The sequence below is a fragment of the Lepisma saccharinum genome, chromosome 22 (assembly GCF_977018435.1).
Source record: "Lepisma saccharinum chromosome 22, izLepSacc3.1, whole genome shotgun sequence".
In the NCBI taxonomy this organism is placed as follows: domain Eukaryota; kingdom Metazoa; phylum Arthropoda; class Insecta; order Zygentoma; family Lepismatidae; genus Lepisma; species Lepisma saccharinum.
The window spans coordinates 33,751,274-33,766,528 of record NC_139250.1 but is presented as its reverse complement, the minus strand read 5'-3'; the positions used below and the strand labels follow the sequence as shown (position 1 = coordinate 33,766,528).

Here is a 15,255-nt window from a genome sequence, read left to right as displayed (position 1 = left end):
GATTGTGTATATATATTACCCTTCTTGTTGTATCTGGTTACTTTTGTACTTGATACAGAGTCTGAAGAAGACCTTGCTAGAAGGTTGAAACGTTACGTTAGTTTATGTTTTATAATAAAATAAATTACTGCCTTGGTCAGCATATTTAGTTTTTCATAAAAAAATCTTATGTGTAAATAATTGTTAATATTGTTTCTGTATTCAATGTCAATTTAAGGAAATACAACACTCTCAGTTGGAAGCGCAAAGACAACAAACTTTTCTTCCAACAAAGAAAAATTGTTGAACTCTTGCGTCTCTTCTGTTGTCACCACCGTGCCGCATGAAGTTTTGATTTCAAAACATTTGTTACATCTACCGCTGCGCGTGGTGAGCACCAAGTTTCTAACAATAGGTAAGAATATGCCATACGCAGCGGCTTTCTTTGATTTGAGTTTCACAACATCAGAATTCAGAAATGAACAGTAATTTTTAACTGCTGTTGTACTCTTAGTTGTTACATGGCAGTGCAGAGATCTGAACCATGCCGAAACGCAAATGTGCTTTTAGTGACGACTGACAAAAACGGTTTCCCAACTTTAAGTCTGTATGAAATAACTCCGAGGCAGAACACCTTGCACAATGTTATTATTTTAAAGTGAGACCAAGTTTCACAATAAGCTCACCATAACACCAGTAAGCACAAAACGTTTGATCGAAGTGCTGCCTGCATCTTCGTCGAAAGTTAACATTTTTTTGTAATCTAAAAATGTCCTCTGGTAACCTTAAAGTCGTTGCCGTGTATTGTTTTTTGAAATTCTTTTAAATAAGTCTAAATAATGCACAGAATAATGAATACAAAAGTATTGTGGGCACTGAAAAAAAAATCCTGTTGCCTCAGATACAAGCTCTGTGTGATAGACGTAAATCAACTTCTACACACTTCCAAAAGAACGCCAGACCGCAGTGGAAGACATTCTGGTACCTCTAAAATCTGCAAATGGGACGGTCCTTCCCTTTACCCCTGCTCCCCGTCTCCCCTCATTTGGGGATCTTCTCGTGAGCTGACTGCTTGTACTTTGCCAACTTATCTTCTCTCAATGACCACTGCTCACTAGTGACGTGATGAAAATTTTCACAGCGTTCAAGTACTAGGCATTGATAACTCGGATGCAATTGCACAGAGTTGGGAGCGGTCTGTGTACTGTGACCTGCTCACCTATTGTCGGATTAAAAATTTTAGATACTCGAGTTTGGACTCCAATTTAAAATTAACCAGTGGACCTACATAAAAAAGAGCTACATCAATATTTAGGTAATTCAATTCTGTGTTAATCTCTGCTAACCCAATTTACTGGTGGTCGGATCGTGATGAAATTTTAGTACGCGTACGGTACGGGCAGAAAGGTTTTAAACACAATTTCTAATTTTCAGATTTTTAAAATTTGTCAACAACAATGTTCTTATCAATTTTGCAAAACAACTTTTTCTTGGTATTGGCTAGTCCTACAAAAACAATATTGGTCTTGTTTTGAAGCTCTTTGATATGTTTTTAAAATCTATTATTATTGTCAATTTACATTGAAAAACTGATTTTATGCTGATTTTTATTCAACGGAGTAAAAATGCACGTGGAACATGGTAACACCGCTAGCACTGACTTCCGGTAACAACCCACAGTTTCCATGGTTCAAAGGGACATTGCTGCTACTTGGAGTTCTTCACAATTCTGTAACAAATTGCCTACATATCAAAATAGACTCAAATCACCAAAGGATTTTGGATCTTGAAATTCTTTAATTAGCCTACTGTTTAGTCCTATCTTGGAGCCTAAATAGTATGCTTTTCAAATTACATTTCGCTTTTTGTTTTTCCACAAATGGACTCAGAATATCAACAGATAGATGCAAGCAAAATATAAAATTGACGTCCACTATGTGGAAGATATTTTGTGCATCTAATTTGAGGTCAGAGTTTGCATAACAACAGGACAAATTTGTTTTGTATATCTTCTTCACTGCACCACAAACAGGTTCAAATTCTTGTTCCAGGGATTGACTTCATGTGGGGTGTTTAGGTGCAAGCAGATGAAAACGTGGCTCGTTTCTGAACAGATCATTGGTGATGATTCATCATCGCAGAGAGTAGCAATGTACACAATAGTATCTATGTTCGTTGTTAGTTATAAATTTTAAACAATATTTTGTAAATAATTCTTACATTCTATCTCTCTCGGCAGCTGGCGCCATACACGCACGACCCTTGGGACAGTTGGTCCTTCCTCCGTTGGGCGCAGACGGCTGACTATGGATACGCACCAAACCCTGTCATGCCAGAGTCCTTCATGGCGGCCGCCTTTGATCTTCCAGACGATAACTCTCCCTTAGGGTCGTGAGTACTTCAGTCGTTCTTAACAAATTCATTACGTTCACCAAATTCATCTTATCAGTAGCCACCGAACACAAAGTTTTGCTTAATCTTAACATAAGACATTTACTTTAATCTTTGGTACACAATTCAGTGTTAAAGCGACACAGACAATGGTCCCAGGAGGCCGAAACTACATTTTTACCAACGTTTAACCTCAGTGGTGTTTGAATAACATAGATAAATGGTTGTAATCGACAATATTTTAAAGCCACTGACCAAAATGTGGTGTGAACCTCCTAGGACCGCTGTCGCTTGAACACCAGTGTTTTTTTTTCAGTGTACGGTTTCATGAAATACCTTTGGAGAACACTGTAATTTGTTTATTAGGCAGATCCTCCTTTACATTTGAAGACTACGGGGGGAAAAGGAGGCAAGTCAGTAAATGGTCGAAAATGAGTTAACATCAGATTCATATAGCTTGAATGATATAGTTTATGTCGACTCAATGTCAGAGCAACAGGGAAGTTAGTCACTGAGAAATTTAATCTTGAAGGTTTGGCATACAGGGGAAGAAGGAGGTAAGTCAGTTGAATACAGGGGGGAAAAGGAGTCAAGTCATTTTACGAAAGTAACTTCACCGTCCAACCATGTATCTGAAACACTACAATGCATCATGGGTTTCCACAATCGTCCGCGGGAAGAAAAAAACAGAAGCCTTTCACCTCATATTGAATTTAACGAATTTCTACACCCTGCTAGAGCTAATGAGAAACTTCTACAAATATCAGACGAAAAGCTCCAAGATCTTCAGGAATTGAAAGTGTTCTGCACAAAAAAGGCTCAGGTTTACTACACAAAGCTGCCACATGGACCTAAGGGGCAGAAACAATAAGGACAGCACTGCATAAACTTGAACGAGTGAATTTGTGCACCACTTCATAATGCTGTAAGCTGCTACATTAAGAAAGTTTTTGTCATACATTTTGTACTCTTCTTGAATCTATTTCTTTCATGTTTCATTTTCATACAAAGAAATATACGCTTGCTTCATAATACAAGTATTGAAGAACATATATCAATAAGAATAAAGATTATTTGGTTTCAAACTTTAAATTTGCTATTCTGTGCAATTATGGAAAACTTACTTGCCTCTATTTTCCCCTGTAGTATTCATTTGCGAAATACTTATTTACACCTCTCTCTGTGTACTTTCTCATTATAATTTCAAGACTCAATATCACATTCATTCAATTCTGAAATCACTAAAATAGCATATCGAAAATTCTTGACTTTTCTTTCCTTTTTCAAACATTTTTTAAACCTCCCCCTATTTAGGTATAGTTGGAAATTAAGAAAATATATTTTTTTATTCTATGAAAAACCCCTACCACAAGGCTGGTTAAGATGAAAACTGAAGCTGTACTTTAAAAAGAGATTTAAACTTGCTTGAATTATTAATCCATGTAAAAATCAATGCATCAGACTTCATTCTAGATGGAAAATGGCATGTTCAACATAATTGAGAAATGTATTCTGTGCTGAACAAATAATAATAATAATAATAATAATAATAATAATAACATTATTTTATTTAATACTTTTACAAGTAACTCTTAAGAAACAAAGTGAACAAGTCTTAACCACAACTCAATCCAATTTTAGATTTGCAAATGTTCAATTTTTCAAATCCCAGTACAAGTATATAACAATGTTAATTCTCAATACTGTAAAAAATATAAAATATTCTTCACCACAAGCATAATTTCTAGACTTTTTCTTGACTGGTAGACACCCTGTGAATGAATATAGCCAGTGGCGGAGATTAGAGGGTGCGATGGGGAGCAACTGCCCCCTACGTTTTGCCACTTTTGCCCCTGCACTATGATAAACCTTGTCTAGAAAGGGAAATAAATTATCCTTGGCCCCAGGTTTTGGAACCCAATCGCCGCCCCTGGATATAGCTATATCTTAAATACAGGATAGATGAAAATGAACACTTTGTATATATACAGGGTGTCATTTTAATGGCGTCCACGGACCACGGAAACGTACAACGGACATCAAAACAAACAACTTTTCTCAGTAACATTTTTCTCGTTGGTGCGTTGTTTCGGCGCCACAGTCGTTCAAAAAAGCCCGTTTTGCCGCCTGAATGCTGGCAACCACACACAACATTTGATTGCATTTGTGACGTCATATCTCGTCCTGAAGCGATGCGTTCCAGGGTTGCCAGGAACACTCATATTCTGTGAAAAATGACATAGCTACAATCAGCCACATTATGTACCGTAAAAGAAAACGAGAAAACACGGTCTTTAACCTAAAAGGAAATAAACAAACGACACGAAAACTGGTAGAAAGAAAACAGAATTCAAGTGGAAGTGGTCATTACGAATTTTGTCTCAGCTTACATGTCAAATATTTGCAAATCTAGTTTACCAAGTTGGCATCTACAATTAATCTATCCACTTCGTCCTTCTGATACTAGTTGTCTGTGACACACTGAACAGATGACAAAATGGAAATGAAAGAACTCAAAATTCCAAAGGTAAGCAACGCATAATATAATGTATATTCAGGGCATTATGAGGCAAGTGACAAAAGTGGTTGAAAAAAATAGGGATATCAGTAGTAGTAATACAAGCTGTCCGACAACTGTGTTTATCTATGCACCGGATACACATGTAATGTAATAGTTTGCAACTGTGAACAGGCAGTATATTCGCTACTGATTCATAATTAGATTGTTACTGTGGTTGTACGTGTTTTAGCCGTATTGTAACAACGTGAACCTCGGATACTTCCGTTATCAGCACAAAAGTACCACAAGGCATCTGGACACACACCTGTAGATATCAACCTTGCAACGAGATTTGCAAATATTTGACATGTATCTCGGCGTAAACAGCCACATGTAAGCTGTAAGTCCAATAAAATGTATTGTTGTTGATATTTGACATGTAGGCTGAGAGAAAATCCGATATTGACACTTCATTTTGAATACGTTTTTACCATTTCTCATATCGTTGGTTCACTTCCCCCTTCCCCTGAGATGACCGCTGACCTTCTGGCTGGTAAGCTATGATGTTCGTTCTACTGGAAGCGTTTCTTGCTTCGTTTTACACTTAATCATGTGGTTGGTAGTTTGTCAATTTTCACAAAATCTGTGTATTCCTTGCAACCCTGCCGTGCGCTGTTTCGGCGCAGGAAATGACATCACAGATACGATCAAATGATGGGTTGAGTTGCCAGCTTCCAGGCGGCAAAACGGTCTTTTTGGAACAGCTGTAGCGGCGAAATGATGCACCAACGAGAAAAATGTTACTGAGAAAAGTTGTTTGTTTTGATGTCCTCTATACGAATCTGTGGTCCGTGGGCGCCATTAAAATGACACCCTGTATATATATCCTTGAAATATCAATGTAAATATTGGCAAACACTTCTCTAAGAATGCCAGTCTCATTACAAACACATTTTCAGGTATTTGTAAAATAAACATGTTTGGTTTCTCTTAAATTCTAAATCCATTTCAGCGTTCACCCAAGAGACAAGCAGACGGTGGCAGACAGACTGAGCATGGCTGCCCTAAATGTTGTGTATCAGATGACCCAGTATCCTACGCACGGACCACAAGTAAGATTATGATTTCAGTACAAAAACATTATATTTTTTTGATACTTGTTTGTAACCGCTAAGTATTGTTTAAGGGGGAGAGTCACTTGTTTGTAACTGCTAAGTATTGTTTAAGGGGGAGAGTAACAATTTCGCACCAATGGTGCACATATTTTGATATCGTCGAAATGGGCACTGCTACTAAAAGAATCCTTAAGTATACAAGAGAATATGAATTTCTCTCCATGTTGTTTGAAAAACATGATCAATAAGTATACCAGAATCCCATGTATTTCTTATGGGAAATCAACTTCAAGTTACGGCTAATCAAATGGCGGTTTCGACTTTTCCTACGACTAAGACATTGTTCAACGTGACATTTTCCTGTCCATGTACTTTTCTACGTCATTGGATGTTTGATATTCCCGAGAGAACGAATAAAATATTGCTCCCATAAGCTTAATGCATTTCTCCCTTTCCTCCTGTGGCCATCCTGGCAGTATTGCCAAACCTAATGCACATAAAACAAATACATTTCACCTTAAATAGAGCTAAAGTTTACATTCAAGGAGCTAAATTATCGAAGACTGGATAAAGTGCCTTTTAGGCTAATTTTTGGTGTCAGAGGGATGAGGGCGCTGATGTTACCGTTAATGTTAAAGTTATGGAAATCTATTCTTAGTTTTTACCGTCTAGATCTGGTAGCATCACCCATCTCAATAATACAACGATGTTCGTATGAAATCGAAAATATAGGATTCCCTGATAACAACATTATGTCATCTTCACTTCAGCCACGGTGTAATAAAAAAGTAGCTGTGGAGGTAAGAAGGGGTGGGGCAACGTAGACAATATAACAATATCACGTGCAAAATATATAATTATGGCAAAACTTGTTCTATGTGAGCCGGAGCCAGTGATGGCACCATGTGGGTCAGGGAGGCGGGTGCTAAAGTTCACAGCCAAACGAGTGCACCTAGCTCCAAAAGAGCTAAGTTGGCAACAGTGCTTCCCAGCTACTACAGAGAGAAGAACCTCGGGGAAATTGTCCCTCATCACCTGAAGTGTGCAATTCTAAGATAATTAGGTTCTTCTCAGGTCTTCAAAATGTAATTTCAATTTTAAACATGATAAACATAATCCACAAAATACTAACTGGGATCCTTCCTAAATTGAACTAATTTCGAATTTTATTTTCTACTTTAACATTAACTTTAAAGTAATTCTTAACTACATAGATAATCGAGGTGCTTCTTGGCATTACGAAGAAAATAACAAAAACAAGTTTAAAGACAAAGAGCACACTGTTAGAAGCACTGGCATACGTAGGATTTTTTCTGTGGGGGGCTGGAATTCTAAAGGTCGATAGTACATTGCTTCTTTCTACGGGGGGGGGGCATACACAGTAAAATATTCCATATCTTTAGAACTTTCCACTTTCAAGAAGACAATCAAGGGGTCATTTTAAAAAAGGAGTACATTTACCACTCTGATTTTCACGAGTTCTTCGCTGCTTTTATTTGAAAATGTTGATGTATGTGTGTGTGTGTGTGTGTGTGTGTGTGTAGGGGGCAGCTCCCTCTGTGTACGCCAGTGGTTAGAAGTTGCAATATTCCACCATTAAAATGTCAAAGTGTTCCTGTTAAGTCACAAAAACTGGATTCGACCGTTTTTAATACTAATATTTTAGCATGTATAAATTATAATTGCATGCAGAAATATATTTTTTACATGAATCATTAAAATTATATTAATTAGGGTTAAATGCAATGTCAGTTAATATTTTAAAAATGGTAAAGGTAATTTTTTTTAGTAGCATGGCAGTGCACAAATTGACAGCGGAACCTTCCAAGGCATGTAGGAATCCGGCTGCTTGTGTTTCATTATGCTAAAAGCACTGACAGTCATTTACGATCTTCCGTCAAAGTCAATATAGCCACAAACTCTTAATACAATTACATAAGCTTGCATACATTAATAACACACTATGTTTTCTAGTTCAATGTCAAAACTACTATACACAATGGTGGCAATCACAAGAAACAAATTTAGCTACATTATGTGAGAATAACATTTAAAGTGTGTAAAAGCGACCTAGGTTGACCACAATGTATTAGTACAGTGGATGAATAAGTATTACAAAGAAACTTTTACGAAATGAAAGCATGAAGAATTGAAACAACTCTTCAACAAGTTGATAACAATGTTTGCACCAGATACACGTCTATTACTTAAAAACATGCAGTGAGCAAGAGAAAATTTAAGAAAAATGATCATGCACAATTTGCTGGACAATACTTGTGCATCTCACTGTACCTTCCTGTACTTAGTCATACGATAAATGTTTATCAGTGATGTATCTACACTCCCCTAAACACTCATAAAACTTTCTCAAATCTTTCCCAACAAACTCCTCAAATGTTTCATCAAGGTCCAATTTAGTGTCTTTTTGATGCTAAATTTATCCTCATACCTCTAAAGTGAATGTATACCCCCTAGTCTCATAGTTGTATGGTGAAATTTGCAATTTTTGTTGTTTTTCCATGTCTGAAATATTTTTTCTGGGCAGAACCGAAATCTGCAGTGTCATATCACCGAAAAGCAAGTAAATGATGGTATCAATGGAACGTGTGCAGGCGGTAATAAAAATCTTCTATCTCCCCCAATAGGGAACTATAGTGGTGGCAGCAGTAGTATTAATAGTAGTAATTATAATGGAAGTAATTTATCAAAAATTCACATAAATTCCTTCTAAACGACAAGATTTTTGCAGAGCTGAAGTGCAAGACCCAATTAGAAGAAAGAATGGCACGTCCTCTTTAAATCTGTGTAGTTATCTTTACCTTCATATTCAAATTCACATGATTTAATAGTTTAAGATGACATCATAATGAAAGCACGCCAAAAGGTTGTCATCGGTAAAGAAGCAAAACTCTAACAATTTGCTGCTGTAAGCTAAAATTTAAATGATGTGTATGCCTTTTTGTTTTTACTAAGAATTATTAACAGTGCGAAATATGTCCTCTGCAGGTAAACAATATCCAGAAAGAGGGCAATAATATTATTCTGACGTACGACAGCAATATTCGAGTACAGAACAATGACGGATTTTTGGTAAGTGAATATCTTTACTTACTTAGAAATCATGTTACTTGAGCCCCCAAAATCCTACAAATATCCTATTTAAAGAGTGTACAGTGGTAATTTTTCTTTCCTTAGTAGGACTAAACATGTTGTATAATAAGTTGTAATATAGCTACAGAGAAATTCATCTTCAGGGCATCTTCCCCACTTTTTCACGTTTAAATACCCCCCGCCCCGAAATAAAATTCAGGCTATAGGCCTAATTGAGAGTCGTATGTAGATTTTATATTCTCTTTATGCAGCATCGCTAAAGTTGTTAATTATGGCATAGTGGTAACGCCATCGCGTTGTAATAATGGGGTCCTTGTTTTGATACCTGGTGCAGGTACATAGTGATTTGGATGCCACTTTAAACTGTAAGCCCAGTACCAATTAGCCTATCTGTGTATAAAGTGGATTGAAAGCAGATTTTTTTCTAAATGCTAAGGTTTGTAAATTTGTAAGATTTTTACATCTTGCACTTGTTGTTTATGTAAGGTATGTATTTTTATGTGCACTTTGCACGTAAGGTACACTATTAGAAATTAATATAACTTTTACAATATCCTAGTTAAAATATATTTTTGACACTGAATCATTAAATGTTACATTAGTTATGGTAAAAATGTAATTTACGGTATCACCACATATACTCTACTAACGGTCTTGGTATTTTTAACGGTAATTGGATGCTGCGATAATTGAGCCCTTATGTGTAATGTTTTCAGTAAACTTTTTAATACTCAATTTTTTTATCTTTCACGTAATTTACCATCTATACTTACAATAGATGTCTCATTTTTACAATATTTTACAATATTCTAGTTTAAATATATATTTTTGACACTGAATCATAAAATGTTACGTTAGTTATGGTAACAATGTAATTTACGGTATCACCACAAGTACTCTACTAACGGTCTTGGTATTTTTAACGGTAATTGGATGCTGCGAAAATTGAGGCCTTATGTGTAATTTTTCCAGTAAACTTTTTAATACTGGATTTTGTTTATCTTTCACGTAATTTCCCATCTATACTTACAATAGATGTATCATAAATTATCTTCCTAACCAACTTGTATGCTTTTATTTAAGGTATATTGCAATGGCAACGAGCAAGATGTGCCCATTGCCTCTAACACAGAAAACTCTGTGACGGTGGACATATCTTCCTGCCCCACAGCTTCTAGACTGGCGTACGTGTGGAGGATAACACCCTGCGACTACAAGCAATGCGCCATTTATGGCGACGACCAATACGAACTCCCAGCACCTACATGGATTTGGGACTTGTAATTATACCCAATAGAATTTTCTACTGAAAAATAGTAACTTACGTAATGAATAATGCAAGACAGAAGTGCATTGTACTTTGAGATCACATTAATAGTTAATAAAGCATTTTACCAAAATTTTAGTGATGGTTTCACGAAACTAGTTTTCTTCTTATGCTTATCTCAATAATAATTTCACTTTTGCTCTACCGTGTTAGATGTATGCACAAAACATTTAATTTTAATATCTTTAAATAATTTAATGGGTTACACGAACAACATTGTAACAACAGTTTTACCGGCAAAGACGACATGCACTTTAAATTGGAGAGAAAGTGTTTTGACTTCTGGAATATAGTAGTGACGCATTTTATGAACAGAGGAGGAGTTTTCTGCACAGTAGTTTTGGAACACAAACGGATAATAGTAGTTAGTCCCAACCCTTACTAGTATACTACATATAAGAAAACAAAATGAACATATTTCCAACTTGCCTGACTACATATGTAGTGCAAATATAACTACTCCAAAACCTTGAAGAAATTCAAGTAAAATTTCAGGTTTTCAGGGATAAATTTACGGTAAATAATAACGGTTTCTACAATAAAATTTAATTGGTATTATTATTTTTCACGAAATTTAGAGCTTAGCCAATACTACTTAGTTAGTATAACCATACCTATGTTGATACTCTTACCAATACCAAAGCTTTAAAATTTGTAACAGAAGTTGCTAAAAAATATTGACTAATTTAGTGAATTAGTATTCCATTCCGATTATAAACACCAATTTACCAGTTTTGTTTCAAAATATTCAAAAGTTAAATTGGAATATTAAAATACCTATATTATCACAAAATACAGTACTTCACACAATACTAATAAAAAAAGGAAAGAAAGAAATAAAACTTGGATTTTCTACAAACTAGACTTTGCAACACTGTTGCATGGCATTGTTGTGGACCATGCAAAAGGCCAAACTGTAAATAAACCATTGACCAGAATCAGTAAAGTAAATGCAATCAATTAGCCAAGGCTACTACCTACCAACTGCCGGCCTCATTCACACATGCCCTCAACAGATGTGGGCAATCATTCAACCAGTTACGGCACAGATAAACATATTATACGCAGATATTGAACTCGGGCAGCAAACCTTATGCACTATGAATTAATGTCTGCAAGTAGTTCTGGAATTGTCTGCTGGGAGGCGCCACTCAGTGTCATGGGGAAAGCAAACTCACTGGGACTAAGTAAGAACATATTGATTTTCCCGCGTTATAAACACTTATTTACAACATAGAAATCACATGGCATTTTATAAAGTTTCCGCACAACAGAACCACAACCAACACCCAGCTGTCTTTCGAGTTCCATGATTTCAAGCAAATGAACAACAAGCTAGCAAAGGCCTCCCGATGTGGCAACGGTAGGGTCCTGTCCTTGATTCCCGGTGGAGGCACTTAGTGGTTCGGATTCCACTTTAAACCGTAGGTACAGTCCCGATTATACTTACTGTGCATAAAGTGGACTTAAAGGCCAACTCAATCAATCAACTAATCAAGAAGCCAACAAGTGTGCATTGTCATTTACTTTGTACTATGGGCTAAATTGCTCGTTTCATTGGCCCCTTTGAACTACACTAGCTGACGTTACTTCTAACAAGACCATACTTCAAGCGTTTTTTTGTACATTTCGGACATAGCTTAAGAAGGCACAGCCAGCTTTAGGCAGGGAATTACTTCTACAGAATCTTTTCGGGGAATTCTACAAAATATAAGCACGCCATTTTCTTGTACGTACAATATTTCCTCATGCATTATTTACAATTCACACTCCTGTAATATCTTTACATCGGAACTTTTATTATAAGCAAAATTCAGCCCCCCCCCCCCCCCAACTTCGACAGCATTTCAAATTTTGAATTAAAAATAACCATAGGCTTCCTTACATAAAAAAAGTTTTATGTAAGGATTTCCATAAATCGGGATCCTGAAACAAATATCTGAAAATGAAAAGCAAAATTTCGGAAAACAAGTGAAACGATCAAAGATATGTTTTATTTTTTCAGTTCTTTAGTGTCTCATATTTTAGGAAAATTTTGAGACTGCATCTTCAGTATTCTTGCAAAGGTAACGTCGTTACTCTATTTCATTGCCCTTATAAACATTCTATTGGTTCAAACACATAGGAGTCTTCATAAAAACTTTGTAGTAAAAGTATCTTAGTCATGTACTGCTCCTACAAAGCTTAATTTGAGAATGGTATATTACTGTCTCATCGTATCCCATTCTTTGAGTCGCATATTGCCTCACTTGACATTATATTTCATATTATTGAATGATGTAATTATGGTCCTCTTATTTTCTTGTAAGGTATGCTATTGAAACCTGTCATTTTGTTATCCTCTTTAATGAAAAGGTAAGCTTACATATACATTTCCCGTCTACCTACAGTCCTTCCAATATTTGGAGAAATATAAATCTTCTACCCTAAACAATTCAAAACTTTGAAAAATTCAGGATGCGAATTAAAACATTACATTAATAAAATCTTCAGAATATGTTCATTATAATTAGTAAACCACAGTCTAAGGGACTGACGACAATTTCCTTGTGTTTTCACCTACAGTCTAGGTTTTCTTCCATCTATTCTTTTTTGCATTGTTGAACATTTTTTCACCTTGAAGGATAGAAATACTTCTGCAAAGAAAACCGCCAAAGATACACAGAAACCGAAAAATACCAGCACAAAAGCTGCACCAATGTCAGTAAGCGAGAAAGGATTAACTTTATCAACTTCGTCTTTATTGTCCAGTGCAAAAAAGTGCTTGTAATGTGTGCCATCGGGATGTATATAGTTCCACTTTTTGATGATGCCTGTTTCCCTTACGCGATCAACATAAAAATTGAAGATTCGTAAAAGTGGAGATCCTTTTGGAAACAAAAATCCGTTCTGAAAGCCCAATGCATCTTCCCTCATCATCCGCATTTTCCGCAGAGTATTGTCATGGATTGTATCAACAAAACTCAGATGACCGGATTCTAGTTTCTCACCGACTATTGCCAACCCACCTTCGCTAGATCGTCTGTTGAGCTCGTCAACATCTTCTAGAAAGATGCACCTTTTTGCTATTGCACTCAGTGGTTTTTCGGTGACTTCTTTTATCAGTTCTTGGATGAATAAGTCCCCTGTTCCCCAGCTTAGTCCTGAATGTAGAAGATCATGCAAAGTGTTGATTGGGGTTCCATAGAATGGGCGTGACAGGTATGAAGTCAGATTGCAAGTGTATGCAGTAATCAGCAGGGTGGATGTGCAAAAAAGCCAGACTATTAATTGTCTCGTCACTCCATGTTTTGCTTTCCTTATGGAAATACCTATTGCTATACTGATGGAATCCAAAACACAGTGAGTATATTTCAGATACTTTTCTACGTGATGTGGGTGAAAATTATGGTCGAGACTGGCAAAGAATCTGAGTAAGAGGGAAGAAAATAGAACAAAACCAACAACAAACAACCACGAAGAAACTTTGAAGGGGGAAACCAACGACCAGAGGTAACTCTCCCTACTTGGTTTAGGAGTCAAGAAGAGGAGACTGGACCGATACGCAAAAGAACTAATTTCGAAGAAGTCAATATTGGATTTGGTGATGAAGTCTGCGGGTACAGATACTTGGTGCCTCATGGACTTCAACTCCCCATAGAAAGAGTGGACCGTGTCGTTGTCGTCTGGTTGTCCCCAAGTGGAATTTAAGAACGCAATACTCCAGCTGAAATTGAATTTTCTCAAGAACTCCACCATTGTTCTGTAGTCACTGCCATCAAAACCACTGCCTGAAACGAAGGTAACGGGTTTGTGTGTTAAGAAAATCATGTTCAGCAATGCTCCATTAAAATCTAACTTTTTTGTTGCTTGAAATCCATGGACTTCACCACATTCCCACGTGGCAGTCACTTGAAATGTTTTCGGTTTTAGAAGGTCTCCTACATCGTGAGTGATTATGTTATATATTGTAGAGTTATTTACATCGAACTTTTCTGAAGCACTAATAATATAAACGTGAGGAAACACTGACATCCAATCGTAGAGAAAGATATCTATATACTCCTCTTCATTCTCACACAAGACAATGAAGTTTCTTTCGTTCCTCACTGTCGCTTCTAACGTTGCATTGTAAATGAACGCAAAAGCTCCTGTTATATTGCTGGTTCGAAGAACAAAAGTATTACAACCTTCGTTAATCCCCCACAAGAACGCTTCCTTTGTTGCAATAGTCATGTAAATAACAGGAAGAAGGGCCTTTGTGCCAAATCTTATTTCAAAGTCCCCCAATTCATAGTGTGAATCCTGAAAAACAAGTATGCAGTTCGTTTCCTCAAACGTTTCAAAGATAAGCAGCTCTAGCAGTTTCTTGAGATCCCTTCTCTGGTCCTGAGCGTATCGCAGAACTGACTTTGAAAGGCGAGTTAAACAAGAGATCAATATGAAGATAGCGAGAGCCTTCACAAACGGATTATTCATTTCCTGGAATAGTAAAAATGTAAGAAAAAGTTAGTACGATTAGCTCCACATAACCCAGATAGCACAGAAACTTACTGCAAGCCTGAAGCAAGCTTGCAATGCGAAATGAAGAAGCTTCCAGAAAACTCTCTATGACAAGGTGTGAGTTTGCTGCAGGATTGAACCCAAATACCATAAGCTGAAATTTCAGCAAACTTACCAATGCAAGTCTGCATTAATCTTGTTTTCACTAGTTTTAAGTTTCCGACAGTAGCATTTCTTCAAAGTAAATGTGCTTGTGAACATTACTGCCGAGTACCACTTACATAGAACATGTATACAGCTTACCTTATCAAACTTACTTTGACAAGCTATAAACAAGCTATCGTAAGTTT

The 15,255-nt window shown here is 36.5% G+C and overlaps 2 protein-coding genes across 2 annotated transcripts; one reads left to right on the top strand and one right to left on the bottom strand.

Annotated features, from left to right (window-relative positions):
* Positions 1-2,221: 2,221 nt before the first annotated feature.
* LOC146004919 (sialate O-acetylesterase-like) lies at positions 2,222-10,452 on the top strand. Its single transcript, XM_083143958.1, has 4 exons — positions 2,222-2,370; positions 5,883-5,982; positions 8,992-9,075; positions 10,180-10,452. Exons 1-4 carry the CDS (start codon positions 2,309-2,311, stop codon positions 10,378-10,380), a joined length of 447 nt encoding a protein of 148 aa, XP_083000084.1. The 5' UTR covers positions 2,222-2,308; the 3' UTR covers positions 10,381-10,452.
* Positions 10,453-12,982: 2,530 nt separating this feature from the next.
* LOC146004809 (uncharacterized) lies at positions 12,983-14,881 on the bottom strand. The gene has a single exon (XM_083143836.1). It carries the CDS (start codon positions 14,879-14,881, stop codon positions 12,983-12,985), a length of 1,899 nt encoding a protein of 632 aa, XP_082999962.1.
* Between the last annotated feature and the right edge of the window lie 374 nt (positions 14,882-15,255).

What these genes read in the sequence shown, in the direction of transcription:
- LOC146004919 (XM_083143958.1), top strand. Translation starts at nt 2,309, where the DNA reads ATGCCAGAGTCCTTCATGGCGGCCGCCTTTGATCTTCCAGACGATAAC. An exon ending in ATCCTACGCACGGACCACAA is followed by an intron (nt 5,983 to 8,991) that starts GTAAGATTATGA and finishes TGTCCTCTGCAG; the next exon opens with GTAAACAATATCCAGAAAGA. An exon ending in AGAACAATGACGGATTTTTG is followed by an intron (nt 9,076 to 10,179) that starts GTAAGTGAATAT and finishes CTTTTATTTAAG; the next exon opens with GTATATTGCAATGGCAACGA.
- LOC146004809 (XM_083143836.1), bottom strand. Translation starts at nt 14,881, where the DNA reads ATGAATAATCCGTTTGTGAAGGCTCTCGCTATCTTCATATTGATCTCT.